General features: G+C 39.2%; 1 protein-coding gene and 3 long non-coding RNA genes across 4 annotated transcripts; all 4 read left to right on the forward strand.

The window, feature by feature from the left end:
* Positions 1-1,362: 1,362 nt before the first annotated feature.
* LOC148644371 (C-C motif chemokine 3-like) lies at positions 1,363-4,373 on the forward strand. Its single transcript, XM_088613967.1, has 3 exons — positions 1,363-1,760; positions 2,141-2,261; positions 3,339-4,373. Exons 1-3 carry the CDS (start codon positions 1,691-1,693, stop codon positions 3,424-3,426), a joined length of 279 nt encoding a protein of 92 aa, XP_088470093.1. The 5' UTR covers positions 1,363-1,690; the 3' UTR covers positions 3,427-4,373.
* A 2,351-nt stretch (positions 4,374-6,724) lies between these two features.
* Positions 6,725-9,000, forward strand: LOC148644372 (uncharacterized). Its single transcript, XR_015928670.1, has 3 exons — positions 6,725-7,131; positions 7,908-8,025; positions 8,506-9,000. It is a non-coding gene; the product is annotated as an uncharacterized LOC148644372 (long non-coding RNA).
* Positions 9,001-9,300: 300 nt separating this feature from the next.
* Positions 9,301-11,269, forward strand: LOC148644373 (uncharacterized). Its single transcript, XR_015928712.1, has 3 exons — positions 9,301-9,627; positions 10,116-10,233; positions 10,754-11,269. It is a non-coding gene; the product is annotated as an uncharacterized LOC148644373 (long non-coding RNA).
* A 4,903-nt stretch (positions 11,270-16,172) lies between these two features.
* LOC148644374 (uncharacterized) lies at positions 16,173-18,194 on the forward strand. Its single transcript, XR_015928720.1, has 3 exons — positions 16,173-16,425; positions 16,886-17,003; positions 17,230-18,194. It is a non-coding gene; the product is annotated as an uncharacterized LOC148644374 (long non-coding RNA).
* Positions 18,195-18,229: the final 35 nt, after the last annotated feature.

Below are 18,229 nucleotides of genomic sequence, written 5' to 3' on the forward strand. Positions count from 1 at the left end.
CAGCCTCCCACTCACTCTAAGCCCCACCAGGCTTTTTGTATTTGGATTCTCCAGTCTGTCAGCAAGACGTGGCTGTCTCTATCAGCTGCAGCGTAGCAGACACAACCTATAAAAGGTGTTAACTCAGTAATTAACAAGGAAACAAATACATTTTACACTTTAGAAGGTGCAGACATCGAGACCAAACTGTACACTTTGCTGGTAGAATTTTTTGTGCACTTTGGGTATCCATTTCAAAGTGCTGTGGAACAATGGATATTGCATTTCTAGAAATGGCTTAAAGAAGGGCAACAAGGTCATGCCTTAAGGTTATGTCTTATAAGGACAAATTTTAGGAGGTAAACCTCTCCTTTCTTGAGGAGTGGAGACTACAGAGTGACTTGATAGAAGGATTGAAATGTTGGGCAACCCCAATAACTTCTTCAAGACCAACACTGACATAGGAAACCAAGGATACAAGTGGAAATCAAGTAGTAGCACCCTCCTTGATAATGATAAACATGGAACACAAAGCTCATCTCACTAGCTGTGATGTAATTTTTTTGTTTGCTTAAAGGTCATTGAGTAGAGCTGCCCAACAACAGACAAATGAAAGGGGTTTGTTACATTTTATTGAAACACAGCTTGGTGAATGCAAATAATTAAAGTAATGCAATCAGTTCTAATATTTCAGAACCACTGTATAATATAATTGATTGTAGTGACAAGTCAAGAGACATTTTTCTTATGTCTTATCTGTCCTGTGTTGAACACAGAGAAGAGAGTGTTCAGAAAACTTAGCATGCAACACTGTGTATCTAATTACTGTTATTAGTGAAGCATGGCTCATGGCAAGATATGAGACTCACATAGGACACTCACAGACACAAACACACACACCAGGGCCAATTTTCCCAGAAGCCAATTAACTCACCAAAATGGCTTTGGACTGGACGAAACTCATGGAAAGAACATACAAACTCTATGCAGACAGCACCCCAGGTCCAGAATTGATCCCAGGGCCCCAGCACTGCAAGGCAGCTGTGCTAACCACTTTGCCTCCATGCTGCCGTATGGTAATCGATAATATAAAAACATATCTTAAAAATAAATAAATTGTGTATTTACATGACCTTATTAAAAAATGATCAGGGAGTGAAACTGGAATGAGAGTCCTAGAATGAGCTAAACATAGTGAAACCCAGCACCAGGCGAAAAGGGGAAATAAGCAGCTGGTGGCTTTTACAAAATGAACTTTGGACTTAAAACAACACAACACCTCTTCATCCACAAGACACATAGCAGTTGCCTCTCAGCTTTGAAGAAGTGATACACCGTGACATTTTCTATTTCAGTTTGCAGAAGAGGAGGAGGTGCTATCAGTCGCAAAAACCCACGAAAGTCGGTGCCTAGGGAGACACAGAGAAGGAGAATAAGCCGATACTAAAATAGTTCTCATTTGCATGTTTGCGCCATCATGTTGGGTTTCAAGTGTGATTTAATAATTTCACAGCACGAGGGGCTGTGAGGGTGTCATGGGTAGGATTTCCCCCGCTTCGTCTCCCACTCATTGGGAACTTCCATGACTTAGGGAAGGAGGATCCCAGCACTATAAGTAAACGGGTCTCCGAATGCCAGAACTCATACCTCCCTCCGATTCTGGTCTTGAGTGTTGCCTCGGCGGACAATCATTGTTCAGACTCTACTCAAGATGTCTTCTCTCCGGCTGGCTGTGTTGACTCTCACTGTGGTCCTGCTCTTTGCTGTGTCTCTCACTGAAGGTAAGAAGCATGGCGTTGCCTACCTAACAACAATTTAGTTAGTCTAATATGTGCTTCTAAAACTGAGCTAAGCATAGCCATAAAACATATCCCTCATCGATTATACTTCACACCTGATTTTGTTTTCCTGCATAAGAAACAACACATTTGCTTTTACTTTTTTTTGTAATTTAAAACAGTCATATACACGGAGCACATCTTTCACAAACGCAGCTCAAAGTATCTTGGCTTGCTGTCTGCCAGTACCAAATAAATCATTATTATAGTACTCGTTCCAATAGGCTGTTACTGATTTAATCAAATTTGTCTTATTTCGTAAGAAGAAATTTGCATTCTGTTGCTACACTCTGACAATTTCTCAACATTGTGTCTTTGTCTAGGATTCCGCATAGCAAATGCCCCCAAAAAGTGCTGCTTCGATTTCACCTCGAAAGAGATCCCAATTAAACGAATTTCCAGCTATTCCAGGACCAGCCCGCAGTGCACCAACCCCGGGATTCTGTAAGTATTTATTTCCAATAATACCTCTGCTGAAAAATCTATGAGCTGCATCTTTGAATATTACCTTAATCAACGGTTTCATGCTTAATAATTACTTTGCACAGCAAGACGAGAATTTCATTAACTTCAATAACAGCTGACAAAAAGGGGTTTTTTTTAATGAGAAACAAAACGGACCTTTTCTTTCACAAACATATTTTAGCTGTCCATGGTTCATTTTTGATTTAGTCAACATCCAGTTAAAATACAGGTATAGAATACACATATGAAACACGCCCATGAAATGCTTCTGTCTCTAAGCTATACAACCACACACTCTACTACTACAACTGAAAGACGATCTCCAGGACAGAGGGAGAAACGCCACACTCATTTGTCACCACCAAACGAAGCTTGGTTTCAGTTTCTTTGCTATGTTGCTATGAGGCCTAAGGTCAGGCCTAGGCCTAGGCCTTCCTGTGTTTCAGGAAGAAGAGAGCTGCAGTCTATGAATAATATCAAAAAGTGAAACAAAGAGAGGAATTTAGAAAATGGCTCAGCTGTCATGTTGCTCAAGAAAATAACATTTGAAGTTGCTTCTAAGAATTTAGCCGAGAGTTAAAGTAGAGTCTTAGTGGAACAGTGACTCACAATCACATTCCAGTCATAGTTTCAACACATGTGTGTGGCTTTTTTCCAAGGATAATATTCAATTGATTTGGGGATTTCTACCACAAATGTGATTTCTTCCCTTCAACCAGAATGGCTGCCGTCTTACCAATTTGAGGACCTATGAGTCATATTACTAAGGGAGAAACAAGCTACAAGACCTGCAAAGCCACAGTGCAGAAATCTGGGGCCCGTGTGGTCGTTATTGCTTCGCAGACTGCCGACATGCTGCTTTGACTTCCTGTACTACTGGGGTTGTAAACAGCGGCACGAATTCATGGACATTGAGAAGTCTCGTTTGGATACTGCAGCGCTGCCACGCTGGGGAAAGCCCTCTGAAAATCACCCTTTTACCCAGTGCAGCGCACATTTTAAACTTGAAGGGATGAGTCGTGTTTTGTGACCGTGTCTCTGTGCTCTTTCCACCAGGTTCAAAACAAAGTTCGGCCGTCAAGTGTGTGCCAGGCCAACGGAGAGCTGGGTGCAGAGCCACATCAAGGTTCTCAGCAGCAAGTAACAGAGCCTGCTTTCCGATGGGATCTCCGGCGATCTCCTCTGTTTTTTAGCTGCTGCTTTCATACATGGCGAATGCTTTAAAAACATCCGATGGAGCCGGCCGACAGACTTTCACTTCTGTGTTTTACTGACAGAATAAGGCAGCTGAGTGGAAAATGAGGCAAGCTCTGATGCGAGGACTTTAGTGTTTTCTCTGAGCAATCTTTCCAGAATTTGTTTAGCAGGGGTCTCCTGCCTTCAGAACGCTTTTACAGACACATTGACCTGTGTATTGACAGATAGATCGAGCATCACTATTGCAAATTCCCCTGATATATTGATATTGTGATGCTCAAAAGAAATGAAATACAAAACATGTTTGTTTTTAAAGTGTCATATCATTTTAAAGTGTGTTTTACTATCACTCTCCGGCAGATAGGTATTTACTTGTTAACAGTCTTCCATTACTTTCTGTTTCCTGGGGATTTTGTAATCGCATATAATATATGGTATACTCTAAACTGTTTACTTTTGCCATATTGTGACCAGAAAATCAATTGGTATCATTTACAAAACTATGGCTTTTTTTCTTCCAAGCCTGAAAACCCAGACATAAGCTGTCATTATTTAAGTACAGGTATTTAATTTGATAGATATACAGTGTAGTGTTAAAATGCTTTTATAAATGTGTTAACATTTGTTTTTAATTCTTCTGTTTTCTTGTGTCATCATATTTTCATTTTTTTTTACACACTTTTTTTGTCAGTTATGGAATGTAAAAATGTATAATATGCACAAGGGGAAATCCGCCTAAAATTTGGAAATGACTGTGAAATTAACAACTCTGTGACTCTTAGATGCACTGATTCAAAGATGTGTGAAACTTCAAGCTTCTTTTTAATAGTTTTAATGAAAATCTTTGCTTTTGTTGTGGAAACTTATCCTTCAATTAAAGAAACACTGACATGATTTTTTTGTTTCAAAACTCTGTAATTTGAGTCTCTGTTATCATTTGTGATGGATTTTTACTTCCAGTGTGTGATCCCACTTTAGATCAGAAACATCGCTGATCTCAATCACTGGAGTTCAATACAGCAAAGCTATACTGTATATAGATAACAAACACACTTTTTCTACTGTTCTGGTCAGACCTTTCTAAAGTTGTCTAGATAGAACACAACACTAGTGTTCTCCCTTCTGCAAATAACCAGAAGGGAACAAAGGGGACAGAAGGGAACTGAATTTTGTTCAGCAGCAGTCATTAGTCCTTGAGTGCTCAATTTTTGTAATTACTTGTTTAATTGTTTAAATTCTTTATATTGCTTATAGAACATGGTGACTTAGAGGCTACCTATTAAACCTGCTGAATTAGGGCTCTTAAGGATGAGGTTTAGAGACCCCTGCTGTAGAAATACGCTTTTCTTGTGTACATATATTAAAGGAATACATATTAATGAGCTACTGCTGGGGCACAACACTAGGAGGCAGTGACTTCAAAGTCTGCCTTTTGAAATATGAGGTAAAATCATAAATGTATATACAAGAGATTAGGATGCAGTTCACACATAAATAAGGAAAAGGAAGATCAGGCATTGAATACAAGGTTTAAACGATTAATGTTAAGAACAAATTATTGTTTTCACAATATTATAACTTCATCAAAAACCTCTTTTTCTATGTAAAGAAATAAGATGAAAAGTCTCCATGCTACATTAAAAAATCCATAGATGTGATGGCATTTTCTTATCTAGACTGTGGAAAACAGCAATGTGACATCGCCAGTTCTGCAATTACACGGAAACGATGCACCAGTTCATTAGATGGCAAGCAAGTCAAGAAACTGGAATGAATGTGACCTTAAACATCTTGCATTATCCTGGAAAATGTAGACGTAGTACAGGCTGGGTTGAGGGCTTGAATTAAAGGCACCCCCTTGGACATCGCGTCTGAAACAAGATATTTATCTGTCTTACTCAGAACACACACTAGCAAGGAATATCCCAAAAAATGGGGAAAAAAAGAAAAGCATTTCAATTTTTCTTTCTTCAAAAGGCAGTTTTTCACATTACAGCACATGTTGGAACACAAAACTCCGGGGTTTCTCTATACAGTATGTCTACTATGTTGGCTTGAAATTTGAAACTGGTAGAACAAAGACAAAAAAATCAGCATGAGGTATTATATAGCCAAGTCTTGAAGTGGCACCCTTTGCCTTCCAAAATGAAACTGTTTATGAATGTTTTAGACAGTACAGTGTCTGTGCATGGGCAGACAGACAGATCACGCACCCCAAGAGTGGAAAAAAGGGGGATATTGGAGATCATCACTGCCATGTGCAATGCTCTGTGAAACAATTAAAAATATGTTGTTAATGATTATGCAAGTTTGATTTAGGATTTTAGTTTGTATGTCCATCAGCCCCACCCCTGAGCATTAGGAATTTAACCTACAACGGGGTATTTGTAGCAATTACAGCAGAGGATTCTTCCATGCTGGTTTATACATACTTGATTGTTTTTATTAAGCAATAAAACAGAAAGTACTTCTGGATCATTAAAATAAGTTTTGAGAATTGAAAGCCATTTTTTTATTTCATCTAAAGTAATTAAAATAACCATCTTTTCATTTAAATCTCAAAAAGTTTAAGAAAGTTTTACACACTCATAAAAAACAAAGTATTCTTTACTGAGCATGCTATATGGTTTCTATTTGATTAAATTGTTTCATAAAACCAGGTATACAATGTGAAACCTTTCCAGTGTCAGTCCTGTGTGTGTACTGTCTCGCCCTGCTATTTCAACTTGGAATAAGGTACTGATTAGAAAATGGGTGTGGATATGCACAATTTCAAGAAGTCTAGAAGAGAAGAGCTCCAGAAGGCCTCAAAGAGTTTCTAGTGGGTTTTTAATCTTTAGTTCTATAATGCACATTTTTGAAGTTTCTCATGTCCGCAAAGCCTGTTCCATTAGGTTTGTGTAAAGGAAACCTCTTAAAGTTTTCCTCTGAAACAAGTTAAAAGTGACCCATCTAGGTCTGCAATATCTCATTTCAATGGGATTTCCTTTACTCCCTTTCCAGAAAGCCGCGTATGATATTCTTATACATTACAAAACCATGTTTTCTTCACAACGTCTCACTTCTATTTTCTACTGTATATGACTTGTGCAGAAAAAAGAGGAATATCATTTCAATTTTACTGCCTCCTTTTCCAAGTTGAGTGAGTTTCTAAGATTAGTGAACCACAAACTCCCTCTCTTGTGTTACTTTGAAATGAGCTATAGGGGGATTTCCTTCTTCACTCCAGCCATGCCTCTATAAAACAGGGACCAGGTGAACAGAGGAGTCAGAGTCCAGAGCTACATTAGACAACTGTGAAGACGTCTCTCCTCTCAGACTCGGCTCATTGTGAAGACCTCTCTGCTCTCAGACCCGGCTCATTGTGAAGACCTCTCTGCTCTCAGACCCGGCTCATTGTGAAGACCTCTCTGTTTTCAGACCCGGCTCATTGTGAAGACCTCTCTCCTCTCCGACTCGGCTCATTGTAAAGACCTCTCTGCTCTCAAACCCAGCTCATTGTGAAGACCTCTCTGCTCTCAGACTTGGCTCATTGTGAAGACCTCTCTGCTCTCTATCCTTCCTGGGTCACCGATTGTCCAGAGAATGAACTCCCAGAGCTTCACCCTGCTCCTCGCACTGCTCAGTGTCCTGACACTGACCTCCACTGCATGTAAGTGATATCATTTTAAAATTAGAAACAGGGACAAATGAAAGACAAGATTTGTCCTTTGAAGAACCTCAAGTACCAGGACGTATGAAGAATTAGGGGAAAAAATAAGAATTAAACATGTCATTGGAGAGGCTGTATCCATCATTCCTGGAGCTAAAGAGCCGCAGAACATTCAAGTTTTCGTTTTCCTGAGCCCTAAACCCTAATCGATTTAATTATTAAAATACAGTAACTAGTGTGAACTATTTTCTGTGTCTACAGTTGTTGTAGAAAGGGATAATAATGCAGTATTAGGGTGTGTACCAAAATCTTTTAAAACAAACTCAACTGGGGCCAGGGACATTTACTGTAGGTCCTTATGAAATGTCCTCATGTGGGGTCATATGTAATTGCTTGGTCATGAAAGATCGCATTTCCTTGTTGCAAGAGAAAGAGTGTGAACCTTGCTGTTCTGGGTAAATTCACTCTGGGCCTGTACAATCTGGCCTCCCAGAAGTTCCTCCTTAATTCGATTCCTGATGCTCCTCACCTGTTCTGCTTTGTCATGAGGCAGCCATGTTGGAAGTCCTATATATCCACTTGATCATTTGGTTGGTTGTACTTAATTAATCCGTGGAACTTGAGGATAGAAAGAAGCCAGGGTATCAGTGTATCTTCCAGACTCCCATATTCCTTTGTGTGAAGATGTGTTTCCTATTCTCAGCTTTAACTGTACTTCCATGGAGTGCTTCCCATTACTGCATGTTGACTTCTATCTTTTTGCCACTTTGTTGCAGATGAAGCCCCTTGCACTGGACAGGTTTGCTGCATCAGGTTCACAAAGCACAAAATCCCAAAGAAATTAATCAGCTCCTACTGGAGAACCAGCAGCTGCTGCCTCACAAACGCTGTTGTGTAAGTTTTGACTGATAATGAGAAATGTTTTTATTTTAAGTAATTAGTTAGGCTAGGGATGTACTGTATAAGATGAAGATAGATGTATAATGATTAAAAATGTAGTCTTTCCCCTGCTTCAATCAGGTGACATACCAATATAGCAGCTATAACTTTCTGTTCAAGTACAGTAATGTTTGTGAATGTTACAACTGTACAACCCTGTAAGTACAATACAAACAAATAGGAGCAAAGTTGCAAAGATACAAATACAGAGAGACTCTGTATCACTGATCTCTTGCTCCTTATTGGTGAAATAGCACAGTCAAGCAATACCGTTAATGTATCTCATTGTATGTGCACTTATATACTGTTGAACAAATCTCGCCTCTGTGATAAATGTGCAAAATTAAAATTTTAAAAAATAAAATCTCTGCCTTAAACCCAGTTTGGTCAATAGAAGACAGCCTGATAATTTCATTCTTAATGCATTTCTTTCAGGTTTGAGATAAAGAATGGAAAGAGAATCTGTGCTGACCCCAGCGTGCACTGGGTGAGAAAACACATGGATCACCTGGACTCCAGGCCTACAGCTTGAACCAGTGAAGGCTGTCACTGCTGCCACACAGTGATGAACACAAGCGCTGAATTAGGAGGAGTGTTTAAGAGATGTGACCTGAACCAGAAACACAAGTTACATTTGAAAAACAAGTCTGTGACCATCTGCCTGATTGACTCCAATATTTACCAAGCTGTGAAGTCAAACATTAGTTTTTGAGTTTGTAACTAAAGCTTGCTCTTTTGCACGATTTGCACGTTTACCCATGTGGGCTGTACATCAGTGGTGGACGTGCTGGATTCTATATGTGAAGCACTTTGTAGCTGTTTGCAATATAATGTATATATATATGCAGTATATGTGGAATTAGTATTAATTTACCTTGCACATTTTCTAGTTATGCAAATATTTTACAAATAAATGTTTTATGCTGAAAACCTGTGTATTTTGTGTGTTAATTTTAATGGTGAACATGCAGAAATCCATTTAAACAGGATTCTTCAGCTCATGTATTAAACGTCTGCCTGTTTTCCACATCTCCACTCCTCATGAAATTCTCATCCTTTAAAGCACCAGGTTTTCTTCACAGGTTCTCAATTCTGTTTTCTCTTTTTAAGTAATACTTACAGAGAACATTGTGTAATCAACTTGTGGGTAAAAAAGGATGTTTAGCAGATTACATAGTCAGCAATTTCACAGCTTCTGTTTCCGAGTTAAGTTAATTCCCAAGACAAGTGAACCACAAACACCCTCTCTTGTGTTACTTTGAAATGAGCTGTGAGGAGAGTTCCTATTCTCTTCACTCCTGTTGTATCTCTAGAAAACAGAGAGCTGGGTGGACAGAGCAGTCAGAGTCCACAGCTGCACTGTACCACTGTGAAGATCCCGTTCCTCTCAGACTCAGCGCACTGTAAAGACCTCTCTGCTCTTCAAACTCAGCTCGCTGTGAAAATCTCTCTGCTCTCAGACTCAGCTGACTGTGAAGACCTCTCTCCTCTGAGAATGAACTCCCAGAGCTTCACTCCTTGCGCTGCTAGGTGTCCTGACACTGACCTCCACTGCATGTAAGTGATGTACTTTTGATTAGAAATAGGACCAAATGAAAGACAAGATTTATCTTTCAACAAACTTCAAGTATCAAGAAATATGAAGAATTAGAGGCAAAAAAACAAGGATAGAAATTAGAAATTTTTCATTAGTCACTCTGGGAATGGATTCAGGTTTTCAATTTCCTGAGTACTTAACTGTGTTGATTCAATTAGTGTAACTGGTCTTAATTACATGTCTACAGCTGTTGTAGAAAGAGCTAATAATGGAGCAGTAGGGTGACACGTGTGTGTAACAAAGTCTTTATGTATGTTGCTTGTATTTAATTAATCCAAGGAACTCATCCAGCCTGCTCTAAAAAGAAGCCAGGGTATCAGTGTATCTTCCAGACTTCTGAAATCCTTTGTGTAGAGACGTGATTCCTGTTCTCAGCTTTAACTGTACTTCTATGTAGTGCTTCCCATTACTGCATGTTGACTTCTATCTTTTTGCCACTTTGTTGCAGATGAAGCCCCTTTCACTGGACAGGTTTGCTGCATCAGGTTCACAAAGCACAGAATCCCAAAGACATTAAACATCTCCTACTGGAGAACCAGCACATTCTGCCTCACAGACGCTGTTGTGTAAGTTTTGACTGATAATGAGAAATATTTCATGTTAAAAAATGAAAACTAAGCTAGGCATGTGAAAGACTATGATCAATGTAAAATTACAAAATTTTCATATTGAATAGAGTTGGACTAGGGATGTATAAGATAAATATCAATGTACAGTATAATGATTAAACCTTTGTTCTTTCACCAGCTTGGATCAGGAGACATGCCACAATTGCAATTATATTGTTCTGTTCAAATACAGTAATGTTTGTGTATGGTACAAGTGTACAAACAAATAGGTGCAAAGTTCCAAAGATGCTGTATAAACATAAAGAGACTCTAATGCTTTCGGTATCATTGAGCTCTTCTTTCTTATTAATGCAGTACTGTTCATACAGTATATCTCATTGTACTTGCATTTGTCTTGTAATATATTGGTGTTCAACAAATATGAAATATGAAACGAAGGCTTTGTGACTTGGCTTTAAACCCATTTTGGTTAGTACATGACAGTCTGATAATTTCATTCTTAATGCATTTCTTTCAGGTTTGAGATAAAGAATGGAAAGAGAATCTGTGCTGACCCCAGCGTGCACTGGGTGAGAAAACACATGGATCACCTGGACTCCAGGCCTACAGCTTGAACCAGTGAAGTCTGTCACTGCTGCCACGCAGTGATGAACACAAGCGCTGAATTAGGAGGAGTGTTTAAGAGATGTGACCTTAATCAGAAACACAAGTTACTTTTGAAATTTAAGTCTGTCACCATCTGTTAAATTGACTCAATTTTTTACCAAGCCGTGAAGTCAAACATTAGCTTTTGAGTTTATAACTAAAGTTTGTTCTCTTGTACATTTTGCACGTTTACCTCAGTTCTCTGCCTGATCTGCTATGATTGCCCATGTGGTGGATGTACTGGATCCCATATGGGAAGCACTTTGAGGCTGTTTGAGATTAAATGTGCTATATACTGAATATATATGTGAGGAATTAGTATTAATTTACCTGAAAATGTATTTTCTTGGTTGAAAAGGTTTTGAAATAAATGTTTAATGTTGAGAAACTGCATTTTGTGTTCTGAATTTTCATGATGAACATCCGAGCATGCATTTAAACAGGTTTCTTCAGCTTGTGTATTAAACGTTTACCAGCTCTCCACCTAATCCACTCTTTCTGAAAACAGTTGAAACAGTTATCTGTTTTCTTCAAAATGCTTTAAATTTGTTGTCCTATGTTGTCAAATTAGATATCTGGTGCACATGGTGTATTTATAGTAATAAAACATGAGTTTGGATGATTTGCTTTGCATGCTCAGTCATATTTGTTTCAAACTTTTAGCAAAACTAATGCACTCCCTTACAAATTACTAGTATGAAAATTGAATGGCTTGGGCCGGAAATAATTTGACCAAGAAATTCCTTATGAACACACATCTGTAAGACAGTATACCTGGTTTCTTGGTTTCTTCATAGTTGGCCCAAAGCTTTGCAATACAAAGATCATAGCATATATCTAAACTCCTATTGGTCAAGGCAGGAGATATATCTAAACTCCTGCTCTGTGGTCAAGGCAGGAGAAGAAGATGATTGATCACATTTGGAAGAAGACTAGAGACATTCTTTGAGTGTAGTGTGAATACTTTATAAATAGGTATCAATGCACTGAATGGATTACCAGGACACACTGGAGAGGTCGAAGAGCAGGGAATTCTCAGGTGGGGGCCTGGTGCTGGGGTACAATCACATGACAAGAGCTGATGAACTCTATTTCTGTCACTCTGAAGAGAGGACCATGATGTGAAGGTAGCTATGGTGATAGGCTGAGTGGAGTCACTTTGCACAGTTTGTTTTAATGTCTTTCTCTTGTCCTTACTGGCTGCCATGAGCCTCTATATGTATGACATTAGAGGCACAGCTCTTCTTTTCTCAAGCCAGAAAAGGAATGGGGGGAAACTACTACCCCATCTGAAACAGCTGTCCTTCAAGATGTGGACTGTGCATATGGAAAACATTTGCAATGAAAATAATGATCAACCGTCTAGTCTGATAAGAAACCTCCATCCCAGGAAAAAACAGGGACATCAAAAGATTGGTGAAAGAAGGGTCAATACAAATGATTTAGTAATTTAAAAGCCAAACTTGGCACACATTGATTTTGATATTGTACAGAGACACCAAAGATAAGTGGTACAGATACTGAGGGGATTCAAACTTTTAGATAGTAATAGGCCTCCCATTTAGGGAGTTGTTCCAATTTAGGGAATTGAAAAACACATAAATACAGTATGAGTGACAATAACCTGTGAATGCATTACTGTAGCACTAACCATGTCATGGCACTGAGCTTTGGTATTGCTCTTGATTCACATAGTGAAACCCCTAGCCATACAAAAGCGCTTTCAGAGCTGGGAACTATGAAAGAAATTGAAAACAGACGTGAGTAGAGCTTCGACATAAACTACTCTGCAATGTCTGACTTTGCCTTTATCTATTTTCTGTGATACCGAGCCAACTTGCTTATTGCCTCACTACTTAAAGGAGAAAGGAACTGCAGGTTAATGGTTAAAAGAGAGAAACCACACTCTAATCTCAAATATGGAAAAGGGAACATTAAATCATTGTTTCCACGAAGCCCAGAGTCTGTGTCTTGCTCTGAGGTGAGAAATAGTAACTTTATTTATTTTTACTTGGAAACTTTAGCTCAGTTTGTTACATAAAAATAATTTATTTTTTAAGAATTATAGAGGAAGTTCATATTGAGATCAATACAACATTTTCAATGAGACTTGAAAATACATCTAATTTTTGTACTGTTTCTTTGAAACACTGCACGTTCTGGCTTTCCAATCCCAATTCCAGTAAAGTAAATCATACTACATACTTACCAAACAATCAGACCTTGTCTGAGTTGTTTGGTAAAAAAAACTGAAAAGTTTATTATTATCATCACAAGATTTTTGGTTGTATTAAAATAAAATGTTATTTTGTTTTGCTGCTTTAAAATATTTTTTTGCATTTGACACCCAAAGCTCTAAAAGAAATCGCAGGTTCATGTGATTATTTCAAGCCTATCAGTAAAAGAAAGTAAAAACACTGCACAGAAAAAACAACTAGGTATCAAGACACCACCTGCCTTGATTATCAGGGTCTACCTTTACATTTCAGGCCTTGGAACAGAGAACTGGGGCAAGTTTTCACATAGCTCAATAGGGGTAAAGACCCTGGTGCACTTCTTAAAAAGCCACTATTTTTATACTGAAACAAACAGACAAAATGACAACACATAGTAAGAAAAGGGTGTCTAAGAAGGTTGATTATGAAGTATAATAAGTTTACATTTGGCTTAAGAAACTTTGTTTTAACCTGCTTGGCTATGGGGCAACCACCTGGCCTGAAGACAGTTGTCACAGATGGTGACGCCTAAATACAGGATTCTGTGGACCTTGGAATTTATGAGTCAACTGCACCACTGTGCAATTTTAAGGCTCCTAGGACTCCTTATCCTGGCAACAGGTTCAAAATACATTCCAGAAACACCAGTGCACCCACAGCCCAGCACAAGACATTAGTATTACACAATCAGCTATTTTATTAGAAATATACCCATCACAGTGAGCCCATGGCACAGAAGGTATCACCAATAGACGCACACTCAAAAACCAAACACTGCTCCTGTCAGTGACCTGGCCTGCCCCCTTCTGCCACAGTGATTGAGCTCTGGGTAGTCTTTCAATGGGCCTAGGCATCTTCTTCAGTCCTGGCTGATCTGAACAAAGTGGATCCCCCCTCTATCCTGTTTTCTCCAAGTCCAGCATCAGTTAAAGGGTAAGGGAGATGATACCGGATACTGTCTGTAGAGTCCCCATCTTCATGTTTGAGTCCTCTCCTACTGTATGTAATACCAAGTTGGTGTCTCCCCATATTCATAGCCACAGCCAGCAGCTACTGTATTTCACCCTGTAACATACAGCTGGCAGTCCACTGAAGCTCAGCAGGTGTGAGCCTGTCCAGTACCCGGATAGGAGACCTCCTGGGAAAAACTAAGGTTCCTGCTGGACGAGGTGTTAGTGGGGCCAGGGAGTGCTCACCCTGTGGTGAGAGTGAATTCTAATGCCCCAGTATAATAATGGGGACACTAAAATGTAAAAAAGGTGCCCTCCTATGGATCAGACATAAAACTGAGGTCCTGACTTTCTTGGGTCATTAAAATCCCAGGGTGTTTCTTAAAAAGAGTAGAGGTGTTAAACCCAGTGTGCTGGCCAAATTCCCCCCTGGCCTTTAGCAATGAGGGGCCTCTTCTTATAAAACTGTAAGGCACCTCCTTCCTTTTGCATTTGAGTAGCACTGTGTTGCTTATGGATCTATTCAGTGCTTCAAGACAGAAACTGATGTGACGGCGCCACCTTGTGTTCTCCAGGATGACACATTTAGATTTAAATGAAAGTCAGGAGATTTAAAAGTGAAAACAAAGGAAAGTTGTATTTCCCATATGTGTTGTTTTCCAAAAGGTTCAATTTTATCTCATTTGCCACCTACACTCAAATTAAATAATATATTTAATAATAACATTTGCTTACACATATATAGAGCTTTTCTGGACACGCCACTCAAAGCTATTTACAGGTAATGGGGACTCCCCTCCACCACCACCAGTGTGTCCCCCCACCTGGATGATGCAACAGCAGCCATAGTGCACCAGTACTCAATCCACACACCAGCTATCAGCGGGGAGGAGAGCAGAGTGATGAAACCAGTTCATAGATGGGGATTATTAGGAGGCCATGATTGGTAAAGGCCAGGGGGAAATCTGTGCAGGACATTAGGGTTAAACCCTAACCTTTTTTGAGAAAGATTTTTACTGACCACAGAGAGCAGGACCTCAGATTTCCATCTCATCCGAAGGACAATGCCTTTTTACAGTATAGTGTCCCCGTCACTATACTGGGGCAGAGATCAGACTACAGGGTGAGCGCCCCCTAGTGGCCCCACTAACACCTCTTCCAGCAGCAACATTAGTTTTTCCCAGGAGGTCTCTCATCCAGGTACTGACCAGGCTCACACCTGCTTAGCTTCACTGGTTTGCTAGCTGCAGGGTGATACAGCTGCTAGGTGTAATATTAATATTTTACAGTGTAACTTTACATAATATCAGTTGTGTCATTCCCACTACGTTTTGTGAACCTCTTGAAATAAATAAGCTCTTTGTAAGTTAATGTTGGATCAGATCACGGCTTCCTTGTTAAACTAAGTGCAAGGACACATACAGTTTGCTGTGTTTCAGTATCATACATATCACGCAAGAGCAAAAGTAAGGATGGTTTGATTTACAGTCTAATCACACATTGGTATGATAGTGTAACACGTCTTATGGGCTCACCTACAAATTACCAGTTTAAAAAACAGAATTGGAATGGAAAATGTTTTCATGTTCTCCAGTATTATTAAGATACTCTCCTTTACTCCCAACCACTCGATTCTCCAGAGCTTCTCCCAAAGAATGAATACCCTACGAAAGGGGTCACTTTAAAGAGTATAAGAGGTAATAAACTTTAGACCGTATTAAATAGAACAATCTTCTGAATTGCAGCATAGTACTAATAGAAATGACCATACAGATAGTTCTAGAGAGCAGGCAAAATAGCACATGATGTAGACAGAGTTGGACATTGAAAACAATCCGCATATGAGTGAGGATATTAATATTAAATTATATAAGAATATATACAAGAAATATTACGTTATTAATATTAAAATATTATAAAATGTTAATACTCTATCTTCCCTATAGAAGAAGAAGAATCCCTTTTCTTCAATTGGCAGGTTAAAACATCATACAGTATGTGCTGATGGCAGCTAACAAAGTACAAAATAGGAGAAGTAAAAAAAAGACGTCTCAGCAAACTGACATCCTTCTTTCCTCTGATACCTTCCTTTAAAAGTTCTTTGAATCTGTTCAAGGGGCTATACTCGGAAACACGGCTCAGGAGTTTCCCTGTTGACCAGGCTCCTGCTGGTCGTCTATAAGACAGGCAGCAGTGTGGACGGAGGAGCCAGAGCCTACAGCACCAGAGCAGACCTCTGCCCTCTCAGATTTGTCTCACTGTGAAGATCTCTCTGCTCTCTGTCCTTCCTGAGCCGCTGACCCACGAAAGAATGAACCCTCCGACCATCACTCTGCTCCTCGTGCTGCTCTGCGCCCTGTCACTGACCTGCTCGGCGAGTAAGTGATGTGCATCACTGTTAGAAATAAGTCTGAAGGAAACGGTCAGGACTCTATATGGTCCATTGTATAACATCTGGCAAGAAAAGTCCTAAACTGCTTAGAAGAACAATTTTATTGTCAGGATTTTGGTGTCTAATAAAAAACAGGCTTTTAAAGTGGGAAGATGAGTTCAGAATTTCTGTGCTGGGGAAAAAAGGATTGGGGAGCCCTTGAAAGCAAGTGAAATTTTTCTTTATATTAGAGAAATATGAAATGTTAGAGCTGTGTGGTGTTTACCTCCACATTAGCTTCTCTAGACTTTTCTATTTAATAAAAGAAAGCTAAAATATTGTAATACCTGTAACTGATAAGTGCACACTAATACAGGGTGCACAGCGATGCAGATGCAGTAGGTGTATGTCCCATGAATACAATGTCCTGCAGTGAATTAATTGTTCTTTTCATGCTTCTGTTATAGCTAAAGGCTCCAATTCTGGTGCAGACTGCTGCGCAAAGCTGATCAAAAATATAATCCCTAAGAAACTAATTGTTTCCTATAAGAAAACCGACTCTGAATGCATCCCATCTGCCATTGTGTAAGTACTACATCCTGCCTGATGGAAATAATTTTTGGCTAACAGTGGCTGAGTGATGTTGTTTTTATCACACCACAGGGTTAGTAAAATGAGGCATGATTCCTGTTTAAAGACATGCTTCTCTCCTTGAGCGAATCAAATAGATTTTACCACACTATGGGTAAAAGTACATGGGTAAAAGACATCCGACTTCTGTTTGAATTTATTTTCAATTCTTATGTTTCAGATTTCTGACAACTAGAGCGAAAAATGTCTGCGCTGATCCCAGTCAGAGCTGGGTGAAACAACACATGGAATATGTGGACAGCTTGCCTACCAATTCCTCAGAAGTGCAACACCAGTCATAAAAGCTTCAACCACAAGCCTGCACTCATTTTGGTCTTCAAAAACACCTAATCACTAAAGAGTGGGATTCGATCAAGACACAGAGCAGATCTTGTAATCATGTTTCTTTATAAAAATATAAAATAATAATAATTAATAATAATAATAATTGCTTACACTTATATAGCGCTTTTCTGGACACTCCACTCAAAGCGCTTTACAGGTAATGGGGACTCCCCTCCACTACCACCAATGTGCAGCCCCACCTGGATGATGCGACGGCAGCCATAGTGCGCCAGAACGCTCCCCACACACCAGCTATCAGTGGGGAGGAGAACAGAGTAATGTAGCCAATTCATAGAGGGGGATTATTAGGAGGCCATGATTGGTAAGGGCCAACGGGAAATTTATATATCTAATGTTTTGGCATTAAGCTATATTATTAATACCTGTTGTCATGTACCTGTTCCAATTTGGAAAGAGCAGTTCTGTGCTAAATTCTCAGGGTTGTACATTTCTTTGCAATTTTATAGTAAAAAGGACCAATTTGAAAATGATTGCACAGGGATACCTTTTAAAAGTTTGTACGTAAAGCTTTAAAGATTTTGTACTGGGTTTTTTCTTCAGTGTTCATGTTTAAATTGTAAGCTTTTTGTTGATAAAATACTGTGGGGTTTGCAAGATACTTTAAGTCTGCAACAAGCTGCCCAGTCATGGACGAGATCTGTTAAGATCGATAAGGTACTCTTTACTTCCAAATAGACTAGATGTGCTGAATGAACTCCTCTCGTTTGTAACTTTTCTATTGTTCTTGTTTGCTTGCAATATTTTTTTCACATTTTGCAAATAAATTAAGTCTCCCAAGTATTTTGCATTTGTATTTGAATGTTTTCATAACAAGG

Source organism: Lepisosteus platostomus, chromosome 20 (assembly GCF_059453375.1).
Source record: "Lepisosteus platostomus isolate fLepPlt1 chromosome 20, fLepPlt1.hap1, whole genome shotgun sequence".
Classification (NCBI taxonomy): Eukaryota; Metazoa; Chordata; class Actinopteri; order Semionotiformes; family Lepisosteidae; genus Lepisosteus; species Lepisosteus platostomus.